The 17,614-nt window shown below is 48.3% G+C and overlaps 3 protein-coding genes across 3 annotated transcripts; all 3 read right to left on the reverse strand.

Moving 5' to 3' along the window:
* Positions 1-3,578: 3,578 nt before the first annotated feature.
* Positions 3,579-4,241, reverse strand: PtA15_4A812 (uncharacterized protein; the record flags this gene model as incomplete). The annotated part of the gene is made up of 1 exon (XM_053168735.1): positions 3,579-4,241. One exon carries the CDS (start codon positions 4,239-4,241, stop codon positions 3,579-3,581), a length of 663 nt encoding a protein of 220 aa, XP_053019914.1.
* Positions 4,242-4,630: 389 nt separating this feature from the next.
* PtA15_4A813 (uncharacterized protein) lies at positions 4,631-5,558 on the reverse strand (the record flags this gene model as incomplete). Its single annotated transcript, XM_053168736.1, has 4 exons — positions 4,631-4,829; positions 4,917-5,040; positions 5,134-5,269; positions 5,493-5,558. 4 exons carry the CDS (start codon positions 5,556-5,558, stop codon positions 4,631-4,633), a joined length of 525 nt encoding a protein of 174 aa, XP_053019915.1.
* Positions 5,559-13,117: 7,559 nt separating this feature from the next.
* PtA15_4A814 (uncharacterized protein) lies at positions 13,118-13,789 on the reverse strand (the record flags this gene model as incomplete). Its single annotated transcript, XM_053168737.1, has 1 exon — positions 13,118-13,789. The coding sequence occupies one exon, from the start codon at positions 13,787-13,789 to the stop codon at positions 13,118-13,120; it is 672 nt and encodes a 223-aa protein (XP_053019916.1).
* Positions 13,790-17,614: the final 3,825 nt, after the last annotated feature.

The following is a 17,614-nucleotide window of genomic DNA, read 5'->3' on the forward strand; positions in this document are numbered from 1 at the left end:
GATTACACTCCTCTCACTCCTCTCAGTGACCAGCTCATGGACCGGTCATTGGGAGGAGTCCACACTCCTCTTGATGCCAGCACACACCGGCGTCAAGAGGAGTACAGACACCTCTTGATGGCCGGCACAACAACCGGTCACCAAGAGGAGTACGCACTCCTCTCAATGGCTGGCCCAAGGCCCGGTCATTGGGAGGAGTACATACACACTTCCCTCAATGGACGGCACAGACTTGACATTGAGGTGCATGTACTCCTCTTGACGCCGGCCTGTGTTGGCATTGAGAGGAGTATGGATTCCTCCTCCCAATGACCGGTCCCTGTGCTGGTCATCGAGAGGAGTGTGGACTCCTCCTCCCAATGACCAGTTGTTATGCTGGTCATTGAGAGGAGTGTGGACAACTCTCAACGGCCGGCACAAGGACTCCTCCTGATGGCCGGTCCTTGGGCCAGCCATTGAGAGGAGTGCATACTCCTCTCGGTGACCAATCATTGTGCTGGCCATCAAGAGGTGCGTTGTGTGTACATACCCCGGTGGCCGGCTGATGGACAGCCGGCCAAGTGTTGCTGCAATACTTGTTGCGCAGGGTTCGAATCCCCACTGAATTGTCAGATGTTGCTGCGGTCCGCAGTGACATCGAGATGCCCGCAGTGAGAGCAGCTCTCATGAATGGAGAAGGTTGTGGGTTCAAATCCCACAACACACAATTCTTTTCACCTGAGTAATTGTTGAAACTACGACTTTGAGTGGATAAGATGAAGCAATATCAAGGCTGAGAAGGCTCAGGAATGGGGGCAGTCAAGATGACAGGGCTCACCGGATGCGGCTCAGGATGCAGCCCAAAAAATGAAGGATGAGAACCTATGAGAACCAATGATTTGATTCACATGTAACTAGCACGGTATAAGTAGACTATGTACATGTGATCAAACTGTGGTTGAGAGAAAATAGGGTTATGAATAAAAAACAGCGCCATAATGAATAACACACACAGGAAGACAAGTTACACTTGGAGAGTTGATAAGCCGATAGTGTCAGGGTTCATGACTACAAGATGTCGGTCAGACATACATATCTGAGATGCAAACAGGCTATAATGAAGAGGTTCAACAAGAGGGAGAAAACATGGGTAAAGAGGGAACTGGGAATTTGGGATGAGTAAGAGATGCAAGTTCAACAGTAATTTCAACACTTTGTAATTTAGTTGTTTATGTTTTCTATAATACTTCCAGTAATGCAACAAGTCAATTTAAATCTGGTGTTTAGTTGAATCCAACTGCGTTCCAATGACTTCAGCTACAAAACATTCATCATAAATTCAGCATCAACTGAGGTTAATTTTCCAGGAGACACCTAGCAGGGTTGCTGGATAGTATTGACCAGTGGCACTTGCATGCAAGTGCCAAGAAAACTCACCTGGTGTGATGTAGAATGACAGTTGATGGGCGGAACATTTTTACATACTTGGTTTCTTTGTCTTTGAACCGCTCTTTTTCAATGCAGTTGAAAGAGCGGTGTGGAACTCTGACCGGTGCTGGGCCTTTGGCAGTTACTGGAAGGGATGAGTGCGCCTAAACGCTGCCTTCGCGGTGGTCCAGGTAGATTGAGGATTCTGGGATTTGAGGGAATAGCGTTTTGGGATGGGGATTTTTATGAGAGACGACGGAAGGTTGATTTCCGTCGGAGGTGGTTTTGATGTTAAGGATCTGAGACAAAGAAAAGCCGGCGAGTTGAGCCAGAGGAAAGTGATCTATAAAAAAAAATTAAAGGGATCTAGAAGAGGATCGGCGCGGGGCTGAGAGGATGAACTCAGAAGCTCCACGAGTATATCGGCAAACAATTGGATCAATAAACTTTGGATTTGGGATTCTGAGGTCAATGGATGATCTGAGATAAAATTTTATGGTTCAGAAGAAGTCCATGCCCCCCCGCCCCCATCATCTGAGTTCAAACTGAACTCAGACTCCGGGGACTGCGACATGCTGCGGACAAGTCATCATACACCCGCGCGCACAAGCGCGCAACAACAACCAGGAGAAACAGAAGGAAAAGAAAACAAACACAGAAAGAAGGAAAACACAGTGATAGGAAAAAGAAAAGAACCAAAAGTGAAACAAAACAGAAAAAGAGAAAAGGGAAAAGACAGAAAACACTTAGGGCAGGCAATGACAAACAAGAAAGAAACAGAAATCAGAAACCAAACAAGGAAAAAAAACCCACAGCAGGTTCTGTGTTAGGACCAAGAAATAGAAGAGGGGGAAAGAAAAGAAAAAAAAGAAAAAGGGGTTTTGAGGAAGGGAGAGTTGGAGGAATGAGCAGGGATAGAGAGTCTGAATCTTGAGGATCTTGACGCCTTGAGGGGGGGAAATTCTTGATCCTGATACGCCTTGATGAGATCTTGAGGTCTTGGTGATCTTGAAGTCCCGCTGGATATCCCTGCGCGCCGCGGCGCACAAGTATGGTCACCACAGCGGGGGTGGATTTAGCACTGGGTTTTGCTGGGATTGTTGTTGGAAAGGTGGTGAAAATGATGATTGGTGTTGGTATCAAGGGCAGGGAGTATGTTTGGCAATGGAAATTCTATGGTGTGGTGTGCTTTGATGGGTAGTTGTTGGGCCGTAGCAAGGTGCTAGATCTGGAGCCCCAGATGGGAATTTTACCGCCCTGCCTTCAACTAGCGCCCGATTTACCCCCCTCACCCCAAATGGGGGGACGAGTTTTGAGCGCAGCTCTGTAAAATGCCATCACAGCCCGTAGTGGAGATGCTCTTACTTGCTGTTTGGCTTGCATTTCTGCGAATTTTGTGGATTGTAGAATTTTGTCTGTGTGTGTATGGCTGTGGTGGCAGGGTTGTGCATCTGGTTTGGCGTGGTGACCGGGGTGGAGTTGCGCATGATCAATCACATATTGCTTGAGACTACTACTACTGCTTCCTTGGAGGAAAGAAACCAGCAATGCCATTTCATCCATCTGTTTCTAACGTACTTGGCTCTCTCCCAACCTTCACTTGCTCACATTCCCCTTAACAGCTATATATATATTTTTTCTTCCAAGTGTGTCAGATCCAAACTAACATGGGATGTGTGGCCATGTCGGGTGTGCATCTTGTCCCTTCAAGATATGAGTAAGGTTGTGTACACACTGAGGGGCTACATGCGACTCTGGGCCAAAGCACCAGTGATGGTGGTGTATGCAATCAAATCAAGTCTCTGTGCTCAAGTCATATTTAGGATTTGGACTTTGGTAAGTCTGACCCAAGTGGGCTGTATGAATCAGCAAAAAATGGAGGGAAGTTGCGACTTGAAAATCTTGTATTTATGATGGGAGCTGTGGATTGGTGTTTGCAGGGCCAACACACTGGCGCTAAGATTGCGGGCACGTTTAATACGCTGGACACCGATCAAGAAAATAATGGAGATGACAAGCATCTGATTCTGAGGATTTTATTTACAGATAGATACAGATCTTGTTACATACTTGGGCAAGGAGAAGGGATGACATGAAAAAGATATAAGGCATACAAGTCCTACCAAAGAAAGATGCTAAGACTGAGAGGATTGGGTGGCACCAGAGAGTTTTCATGATCGTTGCTCCCAGTTGGAAGAAGAGGAAGATTTGCTGGCCGAGGAGCTGTTTGCATCGACAGCGCCTTGGGTATTTGCCTTGGCGCGGGCATCCGCAGCTGAACTTGCGGCTGAATCGCCGGCGCTGGGTCCAGAGCTTCCGGCGGCGCCATCAGCTGAACCTTGAGCGTCCACCGAGCCTGTTGGACGTGGGCCGTTTGCCTGAGCGCGAGCAGCAGCGCCTGCAGTTGCGGCCGAGTTGCCTGTGCTTGGGCCGGGCTGGCCGGGGCCTCGAGCGGCGGTAGCAGCATCAGCGTCAGCATTGGCATCCGCTCCTCCTCCGATACTGCCAGCGACCATCGGACCCGGAGGGCCACCCGGAACCACGACTGCACCAACCGGAGGCGGGCCAACGAGCGGGCCAGAAGGACCGATACCGACGGGACCGGGACCGGGTCCACCCAGAGCGGCTCCAACGAGACCTGCAGCCACATTGAGACCTGCGCCGACGCCTGCACCAGGCCCGGGGACCATCCGTCTGTCCACTCGATTGCCGCTCGTTCGACGGCCTATGGAAGTAGTGCTGCGTGTATCCTCGTTGAGTGGTGAGGCGAGAACTCCAAAGGCCATGATTGCAAAGCCGATTATCACCATCGAGCTAACGTTCATCTTCAACATCGTGCTGGAAATATCTGAAATCGTAGCGGACATTGGTTAGCGAAAAGTCACGAAATGAAACGGGATACGGGTGAACAGCAAAACAAAAGGACTAACAAGAGAATTGTCCACGTAATCTCAGTCTTGTTGCGGCTGCGTGCGGAATGTACAAATATTTTTGAACAATGACTGTCGAAGTCAGTGTGGTTGAAAAGTTCCGCTGGATACAAGCTTGTTTCTAACAAGCAGGTTAACTTTCAAAGTTTCAGACGGTGATATACGAGATGGATAAGAGCAGACCGCTAGCGGAGGAACCAGAAGATGGACGAAGGAGGAATGAGGAAGTTGAATGTGTACAGGAAGCAAGCTTTGGATAGGGGATGAGGGCCTTCAAAGGAAAAAGGAAGCGGTTATAAGGCATTCTCCAAGTGCTCTTGGATGCTGAATTTGTTGCAGCCGGACGATGATAACGATGGTGTGGGAAGATGTTTGTTGATTGAGAGGCGGACAGGAGCACCGTGTGCGATGAAGTAAAAGTCCAGCGTGAAGGTCGCCAAGTGAACCTCTTCATCTTCACGAACCAGCTCATCCTCCTCGTAAGCATAAGTGCTCATCAAAAGCTAGCAAGACCATGCCGACCACCCCTCTAACTGCCCTGAACCGGCCTTGCCTTCCCGGGGAAACGTCGCGACTTACGCGTTCTCGGGAGAGCTAGGTGCCAACTTTCCATCCGAACCCATCAACACAAGATCATCCATCATGATGGACTGGGTGCGCTTTCGTGTGCCCGCCAGTTCATTACCGAGCTCACCACCGCCCGCTAAACATTCTTTATTGATGTTGCCATCCAGGTGTGGATTTTGTTCGACTTGAATTTATTAATCTGGCTTTTGTTGGTTTTGAGAGTCGAGACCCGGGTATTCCACAAGTGAATGATTCTGAATCGAGAAAGGGCCGCCGCCCATGAGCAGCTCAGAAACGAGCTGGCGATAGTTAGAAGGAGCTTCTTGATGCGGATGAGGGTGATGGGCTTCTTGGGCCACCTGGGGCTAGATCACCAAGGCCAATATGCTGTTCGCTCTCCCCGACGAGATCAAGTCCAATCAAGTGTAGGGGCATATAAAAACAGCCCGAAAGTGTTTCTTTGGGAGGGTTGTCTCACAACGTATCCAATTTAATTGTGAACGGGCAGCTGCCGACTAATCCTCTCTTCCAGCTTCTCCTTAAAACAGCATGGAGGTGGACGATGAAGATGTTGAAGGCTGAGCTTACGGCCGGTGGACGAACCGGGGAGCCCTGGCCGTTCACGGGGCCGAGAGGGGTGCTCAGGGGTCTCATGCCAGGCAGGTTGGCTGCCTGCGACAAAAGTGACGTCACCCGGCGCAGTGTTTGCTGACCATCCTCAAAGTTTACCCAGGGATCAGGATATCAACTTCGACAGCCCGTTCTGCGGCTGTATCTTCCCACTGGTTCAACTGCTGGCAGCCTGCAAGCTCCAGGAAAATCATACAGGGCCATCTTCAAGAGCGGTTCCGGCCGAAAGGCACTCCCTGGCTCTTCTGCAGGCGTCCTCGAACTTGCCTCCTTTTGATCAAGAGGCCTTCTTAGCTGATATTCCTGAAACTGAATGGACGGAAGCACTTGAATTCTACCATGTGACAGCAAACCGCTGCTGGAACTGTGGTGACAGTTCTCACTACTTGAGAGACTGTCCGACCAGAGCAAGGTTGACACTGGTCTTTTGACGTCAAAGAGGACCCGGTGCTTTGTCCTATTGCCCTGCGGTTGCGCCTTGGCAACAATTCCAACAGGCACCGTTTTTGCCAATGATCAGCGTGGTGTACCCACCACTGGGGGTTCCCTTTGGCCAGCAATCATTTCCCGTGGCTCCTCAGCAATTCCAATCTCGTCCTTTCTTCAAACCGCATCAGTACTTTCAGCAAGGACACCAATCCTACCCCTCCGTTCCCCCGCAGTACCAGCCGCTGGCTCAACGACAGAACTATTGACTGGCCAACAGTTATTGACCCTGATCACAGCAAGCTACCCGCCAATCTCAGTTTGAACCAAGATCAAGGTCAGACCAACAACGGGGGGGTGGGGCTTCGGCGAAGGAAGCGGAAGTGGCAGGTTTCCCTGATGGCCTCGCTGAGGGAGATTTTGCGGCATTGACCATGGAGATTGATGTAAGTACTCCCGCCATTCTTGACTCTGGGGCAACCCAAAATCTCACAGGAGATTTAAGACTCCTGCATAACTTTTGCAAACTCAAAGTTCCAATTGCACTGAATGTAGCAACTGCAGGAGCTGGAGCCACTATATCAGGCGCAGGAGACCTCCTTTTCAGAGGACACGGTGGCGAGTGAATAGCCGTAAAAACGGTGTTGTACTGTGAGCGAGCGTCGTCTACTCTCATCTCACTAGCCGGGCTCAGAAAGGCTGACTGGTCTTTCGCATATGACCAGACAACGGACTGTTTCAATATTTTTGATGTTACAGCTCAACACGTCTTCTGCTGCATGTTTGATTGTGAACAAAACCGGTGGTGTATCCCGTTTCCCATGGTTTGGTCGAGTCCCCCAAGCAAATCAAAATCCATTGCTTTGAAGGCTGTTTCAATTGCACCATCTTCAGTCCACATGGTTTCCTCTTCTCCTATGAATCATGTTCCCAATTCTTTTTCTCGCACACTGTCATCAGTTTCTCATCTTCCTGATACAAATGTCAATGAATCTCACTTATCCTTGGACGTACCTGCTGAGATCACTTCCCTAGTGACTGCCCCAATGATCCGTTCATCACACCTTTTGAGAGGATCTATCCCTCTTTGTGGAGGCCGGAATCTCTTACGGAGTCTGAGAAAGTGTTATTATTCTGGCACCGCATATTTGGGCATGTGAGCCTCAGGAAAATACAGTCTCTGATAAAACAACGTTTGGGTTTTGGACTTCCTTCCGATCTGCCACCTGGAAAAATTCACTGTCCTATCTGCGCAATCACAAAGAGCACTAGCCTGAATCCTCTAACAAGCACAATGCGCAGTCCTGCTCAACTAGAGATACTCTGCACTGATCTAATGGGGCCATTTCCCAAGGAAGCTATTGATGGATCCAAATATCTGCTCACTTTGAGGGATGTTGCATCAGGCTACTCATATGTCAAAGGTCTAAAGGTTGAATCAGATGCCAATGTGATCCTTATGGAGATTATCCGGAAGCTCGAGAAGCAGACGGGTGATTTTGTTAAGATACTTTGTAGTGACAATGGTGGGGAATTTGCAAAAAAGGCTTTCAACACTTTCTTGAAAGAAAAAGGCATTATTGCTGAGCGTTCTCTACCCTATCACCACTATCAGAACAGGGTGGTGGAGAGATTTAACCGGACTGTTGCAGATATGGGGCGCACTGTCCTTAGTGATAGCCAATTACCGCGCAATTTCTGGGTGTACGCCTTCTTGTGGGCAAACCATGTATTAAACCGCGTTCCAAACAAGTCTAGCAAAGGGAAGACGCCGTACAAGGCGCTGTTTAATCGGCCACCAAATTTTGACACCTTCAGGATTTTTGGTTCAAAAGCATTTATCCATATACCTGTTGAGAAGCGCAATAAGCTTGATGATAGGGCGGCGGAGGCCTACATTGTTGCGCATTTGGAAGCCAGTAAAGGATGGCTGTTCTATCTACCATTGACAAACACTTTTTTCTCTTCGGCAATGGTGCGGTTTGTAGACAGCATCCCATGCGTCACAATACAGAAGAAGGCAATTCTAGCTCCGACTAATTCGGACACTTTGGCTAGCTCAATAGCTACAGAGTTTATTGCGCGTCAAATAAGCCTTGGGAACTTTGTCAATGAGATTGAGTTTGACAACCAGGAGTTTTTGGTTGACGCTATCCTTCAGACGTGCTCCTCTTATGGTGTAGATATTCCAAAGACTTACAAGCAGGCAATGAAGTCGTCAGAAAAGGCCTATTGGACTAATGCCATCTTGGAGGAGCTATCCAAACTGTTGCAGATGGATGTCTGGGTGTCACAACTCATGCCAGAAGGGAAGATGGGTATTCGCAAAAAAGTCCAGGGCAGATGGGGGTACACCGCGATATAAAGCACGATATGTTGCAAAAGGTTTCCGCCAGGTTGCTGGGCATGACTTCAATGAAAATTTTGCTCCAACAGCGACTTTTGTGGCTCTACGGTTGCTCCTGACTATTGTGGCGTGTTTCAATTGGCATGTTCACAGTTTTGATTTTGCTGCACCTTATTTAAACTCCCCCATAGACAAAGAAGTCTGGGTCAAGCCTCCAGAGGGAGTTGATCTGCCAGCGGGGCATGCTTTCAAGCTTAAAAAGGCATTGTATGGAACACAACAGGCGGCTCGGTGCTGGTGGCTTCACTTACGGGGTATCCTAGACAAACTGGGGTACTCTCCGTCTCAGTATGATAACAGCCTATATATCTTGCGTCATGAAACTGAGACGGGAGTAATATGGGTCCATGTAGACAATGAGGTTATGACGGCATCCAACAAGAACCTCCTGCAAAAATTGGAGTTAGATCTTAAGGATGTCCTGAAGATTAAGTGGTCCAATCAATTGGACTCAATTGTTGGTGTAAGTATCCAGCGTGCGCCAGAAGGCTTTGTCCTCTCTCAGCCAAAGCTTATCAACGCTTTGCTAGAGGAGGAATGGGATGGGGTTCAAACGGCAAAGACACCACTGCCTCTGAATTTCAACGCAGTCACAGAGGATGGTGATGCCTCTGGTTCATCAAAATACCTGCACATCCTTGGGATGATGAGCTACCTAGCTGTAGGTACTTGGCCGGACATTGCTTTTTCAGTCAATTACCTAGCGCGTTTTTTGGCTAAGCCAGGTGCTCAACACTGGAATGGTGTTCAACATCTGGTCAATTATATAGCGGGTAGTGCTGAACAATGTTTATGCCTCTTTCCAGACAGAGATCCAAAGGCGCTGAAGACTTACTGCAACACGTCTTGGGGCGGAGAGTTCTCACGATCATCCTACAAGGTCTTGATTCTGTTTCTAGGTTGTCCGGTCTTATGGGTAGCCCGCCAACAAACAACTGTTGCAGCTTCTACATGCCATGCAGAATACATGGCGCTTGGAGCTGCGACACAAAACACACTATGGATTTGACACCTGCTTCAAGATGTCCTGAAGGCTGATTTTGTAGGGAATCTTTACTGTGACAACCAGTTGGCTGTGAGGGTAGGTACAGATGATTCATCTAACAAAAGGACACAACACATGGACAGGGATTTTTATATTACTAATGAGGCACTTTACAAGAAACTGACGACTTTGACTTGGGTTCCCACCACAGATCAGAAAGCGGATGTTTTCACTAAAAGCCTGCCGCCTGAATTGTTTAGGAAGATGAGGAGCCATCTTTTGCGGCCTGGTTGGATTTTTTTTCTTCTCTTTTTTTTATTTTTTTTATCTCATTGTCTCTTATTTTTTCCTGCTCTATCTTTCAGATGCGTAGACTAGTTTGTATGTAGGGTCTCAAGTCTGGGCGAGGGGGTGGCTGTTGTAACCTGACATGTCAGGTTACAGTCTGTGACACTCGCCAGCCCTTGAGACCATATTTGAGTCGGGGAACAAGCTGCAGAGCTTTTTCCTCATCCAATATAGCTATTCATCCACATCAACCTCCGTCGCGCCTGGTTGGGTGCACCCCTGCGCAAGCGTGCTTTAGAAAGTTCCGCACCGCATCCTCTACATCAAGGAGTCCCCTGCACCCGAGAATGAGTCCGTTGTGCAGTTCAAAATTGAGATCAGATGAGTGTGGCTGCTCAGATCCAAGGGCCAACAGCCCGCCGCGGTCAGATTTGTCTTCCTACCCCCGCTGGCCATCTCTGTCAATGTGCTAACATTTTGCTTAAAAAAGCCCAAAATGAGCGCGTGTTTTGATTAGCTTCTGAGTCTCTGGATGGATCATTTTCCTGGCCCCACTGAAATGAACAAAACAACTTTACAACCTGAGTCGAGTTGATTGACAAGATCATTAGTTAGATGAGGAAGAAAAATGATGATGATGATGATGGTGGTGGTGGTGGTGGTGATGGAAAGGATGGATTTACAGTATCAGTGAGAGGGTCTAATACAAATTTCCGTTTGACAATGCCAATGTGAGGGATTGTCAGGTTTTCTTGCCGGGCAATGTCAGAGTTGTACAATATGATGTTAATGACAATCAGACGCGAGCCGTTTGCGGCATATTTTTGAGGATCCTGCCTTAATCAGCCTCAATTCCTTTGATGAGTATTAAGAGTTTGTGCAGCAATAGTATAATGGATATCTAAAGGGAGACAAATGATCAAATCAGGGTACGCACTCTTTTTTCACTTTCTCTCGCTCTTAAGGAGATGATATGGATAGACAAACGTTACAAGCCGTGTTGAGGAGCTCAGGTTGGTTGGTGACATACATGGGTTTGGATTGATAGACAAAGCTTGAGTCAATTACACGGGTTGAAGGATGGTGGGAGGAGAGGGAGTGGAAGCTCTGCAGCATGTTGTAGATGTTTATTTCAAAGCGGTGCAAAAGTTGCATTTGGTTTAACGTGAACAGCTTCACTTAAATTTTTGGACAACATTTACTTTTCCAAATGCACTTTTGTAAAAGCAGAGCAAGCCAAAACAGACTACCTGTTTGACAGGTGCAATTAAGCGCGGTGGTAACTTGCATATGTGACTATGCAACGAAATTGATTTTCACAAAGAGCATAAGGCAAAGTCCTGCTCCAATCATGAGTTGCCGCCCCCCAAATGGAAAAGAGCTCCCTATTTGACGAAGGAACTGGTAAGGCCGCTGGGATGTATTGACTGGGACTTTGGGAGATGTGTTGGCCGAAAGTTAGATGATGATTCCTTTTCCAATGGGTTGCAGACGGGTGTATCCTATTTTGGTGTCAGTAATGGTGAAGTTGGGGTATGGTCGAGAATGTGAGGGCTTTGTAAAATCTGGAGAATATAAAAATGATGGTTTTGGATTTTGTTTGGCCAGATTTGAAAACGGACTGGTCTCTACTGCTGCTAACGGACCCAAGCTTTGCCCTGCTTTTGAAGTAAATTCACATTTCTGATGATGATTTTGGAAATGTGATATACGTAAATGTTGCGCTTTACCATGGTTTTGTCAAAATGTCTGGACGACTTTTAGCAACCTGCATTTGGAAATGATGGCGCGTTCAGCTGGATATTTGTCTGGCTCCAGGAGGAAAACTTGGGGCGCACCAAATATAAAAGGAGCCGGTGAAGGAGGTGTGAGATGGTCAGGCCACTGGGAGGTATTGATTGGCTCTGCCGTAATTGTCGTCCTCCCAGTCAGTGCCTTACATTGAAAATCATTAATTACATCAATAACTCCTTTTTTTGCTCAGCTTTCACAGACCCGATCAAGGGGAAATGCTGCACAAAAAAATTAGTTGCCGATGTAATTAAGGATTTTTAATTATATTTAATAGCTTTCTCCATTAGTACATTTATTTCACTACATTGTAAATCACTCTCAGACGTGATTTTTCCTATAAAAGGAGGCCTATCTTGCCCCTTCTTGTTTTCTTTCCCCCTCATGCTTACACTAGTGAATGATAATTGATATTATTCAGCAGACATCACTTCAAAAATTGCCCCCATCCAACATTGTCTTATAAAGATTGCCCCTTATCAAAAAATTGCCTCACATCTCACCTTGACTTGAAAATCTGACTTATTAATTTAAGTTCAGGAATCTCCCAGAGTATCCATCATGCCAAAAATCTTCTAAAATGCAACTTACATCAAAATTACATATATATTACAAGGTTTATAAATAGCAATCAGATTTAAATAGCTTGAATTCAGGAAGATTGCGCCACACTAAATTAATAGTGTATCTCCTAGAGCTTAATTACAGGAGGGCAGCCCTTCAAGCACCCGTGTATTTTATCATTTCCCGTGACGTGATATTTTGCATATCCCCTCCAAGCTCTGCTTACGCCCTGCGTGAGAGGTCCACAACGGCGTCCCCTCCACACAGAGAGGGACTTAGTTAAGTTAGGTGCCAGAGACGCACAGGTTGCTATATGCAAAAACTGAGTTGCCATCCCGGGGTTTTAGCAACTCGCTTTTACCTCCCCGGGTGGAGATGCTCTGTAAGAGCTGAAGCTCTTCACTGAGCTAAGGCGTTGGCACGGGGGAGACACCGGTCTCCTGGAGTTCTGATACCAACGTTGGCTTGATTGCAAAGGGAGCTAGCTCAGGGGAGACAGTCAGAAGGGTCGAGGTCTCTCCTCTGTACACATGATTATCAAGGAGAAGGGGAACAGAAAAGGAAGAAAAGGCTCACCCAGCTCAGGGGAGACAGTCAGAAGGGTTGAGGTCTCTACTGAGCTAGGAGGGGGAGCGGGGATATTGAGACTACATGGGGTTGAATTGAATCCTTGTGAATGGCTTGTGAAATCCACGGCGCCCGCGGCGCGGGGGTTTTGCATGCTCTTAGGTGTAAGTTCCTCCTGCGGAGGACCCTTCCGGCCCCCCTCGGAGGGTCTCAGATAAAATCAATGTGCAATCAAATCAAGTATCTGTCTTATAGTCAGTGGTAGACTTAATTGGGCTGTATGGATCTGCAGAAAATGGAGGAAAGTTGCGACTCAAAAATCTTGGATTTATGATGGGGGCCGTGGATTGGTGTTTGCAGGGCCAACGCAATGGCGCTGAGATTGCGGACAATTTTGATAAGCTGGACACGGATCAAAAAAATAATGGAGATGACAAGCATCTGATTCTGAGGATTTTATTTACAGATAAATACAGATCTTGTTACATACTTGGGCGAGGACAAGGGATGACATGAAAAAGATATAAGGCATACAAGTCCTGCCAAAGAAAGATGCTAAGACTGAGAGGATCGTTGCTCCCAGTTGGAAGAGGAGGAAGATTTGCTGGCCGAGGAGCTGTTTGCATCGACAGCGCCTTGGGTATTTGCCTTGGCGCGGGCATCCGCAGCTGAACTTGCGGCTGAATCGCCGGCGCTGGGTACAGAGCTTCCGGCAACGGCATCAGCTGACCCTTGAGCGTCCACCGAACCTGTTGGACTTGGACCGTTTACTTGAGCGCGAGCAGCAGCGTCTGCAGTTGCGGCCGAGTTGCCTGTGCTTGGGCCGGGCTGGCCGGGGCCTCGAGCGGCGGCAGCAGCAGCAGCGTCAGCATTGGCATCCGCTCCTCCTCCGATACTGCCAGCGAGCATCGGACCCGGAGGGCCACCCGGAACCACGACTGTACCAACCGGAGGCGGGCCAACGAGCGGGCCAGGAGGACCAATACCGACGGGACCGGGACCGGGTCCACCCAGAACGGCTCCAACGAGACCTGCAGCCACATTGAGACCTGCGCCGACGCCTGCACCAGGCCCGGGGACCATCCGTCTGTCCACTCGATTGCCGCTCGTTCGACGGCCTATGGAAGTAGTGCTGCGTGTATCCTCGTTGAGTGGTGAGGCGAGAACTCCAAAGGCCATGATTGCAAAGCCGATTATCACCATCGAGCTAACGTTCATCTTCAACATCGTGGTAAGAATTTCTGAAATCGTAGTGGCCACTTGTTAGTGTCAGGCCAAAAAACGAGACGGGGGAGCGAGTGGAAAAAAGTGAAGGACTGACAGCAAGGTTCGGGAGGTTCCGCTGATGCAAGCTTGTTTCTAACAAGCGCGTGGACTTTCGAAGTTCCGAGGATTGATGATGATAACAGAAAATAAACAAGACGCGTAAGAGTCGGCCGCTAGCGGACGAGGCAGACGATAATAGACAGGGGTGAAAAGAGGTACTTGAATGTATACAGGAAGTAGGGTTTGGATGGGGGATGAGAAGTGTGAAGAGAACGAAAAAGGGGCGGTTATAAGGCGTTCTCTAAGAGCTCTTGAATGTTTGTTGCAGCCGGAAGATGATAATGATGGTGTGGGAAGATGCTGGTTGATTGGTGGCCGACAAGAGCACCGTGAGCGATGAAATCAAAGTCCAACGTGAGGGTCGCCAAATGCTCCTCTTCATTTTCACGAATCAGCTCATCCTCTTCGCAAGCACAAGTGCTCATTGAACGTTGGCGACACCACGCCAACCGCCCCTCCAACGGACCCGAACCGTCATCGTCCTCCCGGAAAAGATGGCGACTGGCACGCACTCGGGACCTCGTCTTCCCGGGGAAACATGGCGACTTGCACGAGGGCTTGGTGCCGACTTTCCATCTTGATTCATCCATCCAAGGTATGTAATGCAGTCTTGCGCCAACTTGATGGCTGAATAAATAGGGGGTTTCAAAGTGGACCCGCGCGTGCATGCAGGTCACTTTGCATAACCCAGTTTTGCGGGGAGACTACAAGTTGATGTTCAACATTTGAGTTGAACGCCGGCTTGCCTTGCCTTGCAAGTGGCACGCGCGGGTCTACTTTGAATCCCGCTGATATCTCTTCGGCCTTATCAAGACCACTATTTTGTCCACTCTTCCCTGGCCAGGGAAATCAAATCAAATCAAGGTGATATGAATAAGGAGATACGTAAATAGGCAGCATTAGGCTCAATTTGGTAAGGAAGGCAACACAACCTGACGCAAACCCTTGCTGAGACTGTGAGAACGAAGAAATCTTCTAGATACAGGCAGCCAGATGATTGCGCCCACATTAAAGCAAAGCTTAACAAGGAATTAAAGCATTGAGAACAAATTAAACTGTAGAGCACACGACATGGAAGAGATCAACGGTGTATATACCTGACAGGTAAGGCGAAGCAAGAAGAACAATGGGCATGAAACCGGCCGAGGGCCGCACACAAAAGTGTAGTGGTGTGGGGTGTGCAAACTCCACATTTGGAGTGTGGAGAGTTCAAGAGGCGGGCGGGATGGAGCAATGGATACTCAAGGATTCTAGCTACAACAGATTAAGAGTCCCCGATCTACCAACGGGCTAGCCTCTATTGATTGACTTCCAGCAGCATACGACCCGGTTCATGGTAAAAACCCGTCGAGACCAACCGGAATTATTGGGACCTCTACCTCCACCGACGAGAGCGAAACGTCCGAAACAGACAAAGGCATACAAGGCGCTTTTGAAGCTACCTCCATTACCTCCATCTCCAATCGAAGAGAAGGCAGATCCTTTAGACATTGAACGTCCTCCGTCTCCGTTTCTATCGGCTATATCATACATCTTCTCCAAAACAGTAACTCGGCACATCAACAAAGGGCTCTCGACTTTGACTTTGGCTCCGGCTCCCCTAAACCATCGCACCGTACCAAGTCCATTTGGATTACCGATAACCGTCCTCATTCCTGTGGCTGAGTATCGACCAAATATAAACGCACCCCGAAATACGTCACCATCCTATTCACCCTCGGATACATCGTCAACGGAAAGTCTGTCAAGAGTATCTGAATTTTTGTTAGATTCAGGATCCCCAATTGCTTCCATGTCACAATCAACATCCGAGGTATCTCCGAAAACAAAATTTCTGCAACAACCGGGAATTTACAAGCAAGACGTTGAACCCCTGGCCGCTGATGGGTCAAACTTTACCAAATGGAAGCAAAGCCTCAACCGCGTTCTGCTCCTCACGCTCAACATCCCAAATCTTTTCAACGATCCAGCCAATTACACCAAAGTCAAGAGTCAGGAAAACACCAGCATCTTATAACTTATTCAGATCACCATTCACGATGAACTTCAATCAATCATGGACCGCTTCGTTACCGGCACCGAAGCTTTTGATGCCCTTCAGACCAACTTTCAAGGAACGGTACAATTCCGGCAAATGGAGCTCATCAACAAACTGCTTGAGTTTTGAGTCACTGGTCCAAATACTGATCCGTCTCAGGTCCAAGGTTTTTTCAACAAACTCTTTGACACATTTGCGGACCTCAAAAAGGTGGGGGCTCCTATATCCCCCTTGGTTGAGAGCCTCATTCTCCAGGCCGTTTCCCCGGTAACTCCTTCAATGTCACGTTCGCAAATGTTCCAAAACATCTCACTACAACTCGGTTCAAAAGAGGGTATCACAGCAAGAGATGTTCAAACCATCATCACCTTGGCCTATGGCGAAAGCATTTGTTTTGATTCCAACAGTCAAACGAACGTATCTGTCTTCCGATCTTATCCTGCTCCGTCCGGCCCTAATGTTCCAATGTGGAACAATACCCCACAACCGCCCTGGAATCAGTCCCAACAACAATCAACAAGCCGACCTGTCAATCATGGCGGTACTGCGAGTCAAACCCGACAAAGTCCGCATCCAAACCAGCAACCCCGACACCCTAACGTGGGCACACCGGGCAATCCCACAGTCAATGACATCTTGGCTGCGCTCAATAACATTCGTAAAGGCAACCAAGGCCCAAGCGACCCCAACATCTACAATGTCAGGCCGTGTTCTTACTGCAAGGCAATGGGTCATTGGCGTTCTTCTTGTCCAACCCTCCACAGCGATGCCAAGCTGCCGCCACCCAACACGGTCATTGGTCGCCCCGCTTCCGGTTATGCCCGTCAGGCCGCACCACCAAACGACCCACCCACTGGCATTGATCAGAATGCGGCAGCTCGATCAGCGGTGGGCGCGGATGCAAATGGTGCCGCCGGCGCAGGCACGGTTTTGGATTCTGGGGCGACCCACCACGTGAGCGGATCTTTCCATTTATTTTCGTCTCTTCGTCCTCTTCAACCGACCATCAAACTAAATCTGGCCTCTTCTTCTGGTTCGATGACGGCAACCCACAGTGGTCACCTGAAGATGGCCAATGGGGCTGGTACCCTAACCATCCCGAGAGTGCTGTTCAGTCCGGAGATGTCGGGCACGCTTCTTAGCTTAGGACAACTTATTGACTCGGGATTTCGACGGGCATTCTTGCCAAATCATGACATTCTTTTAACTTCCTTATTTGCTTCGATTACCGCACATTATCTCAACCGATCTTGGATTGTTAATGCCGACTCTTTCAAGTTTTTTCATCCTTCTGTCTATCAAGTTTCCACTCAATCCTCGTCCAAAATCATTTCGCCATCATACTATTGGCACTGCTGATTAGGCCATGTATCCGATTCGGTGGTGAAAGAGTTTCTCCGGCGTTTTGTTCCAACCTTCGACCTAAAATCTTGGCAACCCTCCATTTGCGAAACATGCAAGCAAACGAAAAGTGAACGTCGAAGACAATCTCTACCTGAAATCATCCCGCAAGAAAACCGCCTAGACCTTTTAGTCTCTGATGTCATGGGCCCGTTTGATCCAGACAACTCCGGTAACAGATTCCTCCTCACGGTGCGGGACCATGCGACCACATATTCATTTGTTTTTCCATTAAAGTCACGATCTTAAGTACCACACATAATAATTGCTCTCGTGAAGAAGATTGT

This window comes from Puccinia triticina, chromosome 4A (assembly GCF_026914185.1).
Source record: "Puccinia triticina chromosome 4A, complete sequence".
In the NCBI taxonomy this organism is placed as follows: Eukaryota; Fungi; Basidiomycota; class Pucciniomycetes; order Pucciniales; family Pucciniaceae; genus Puccinia; species Puccinia triticina.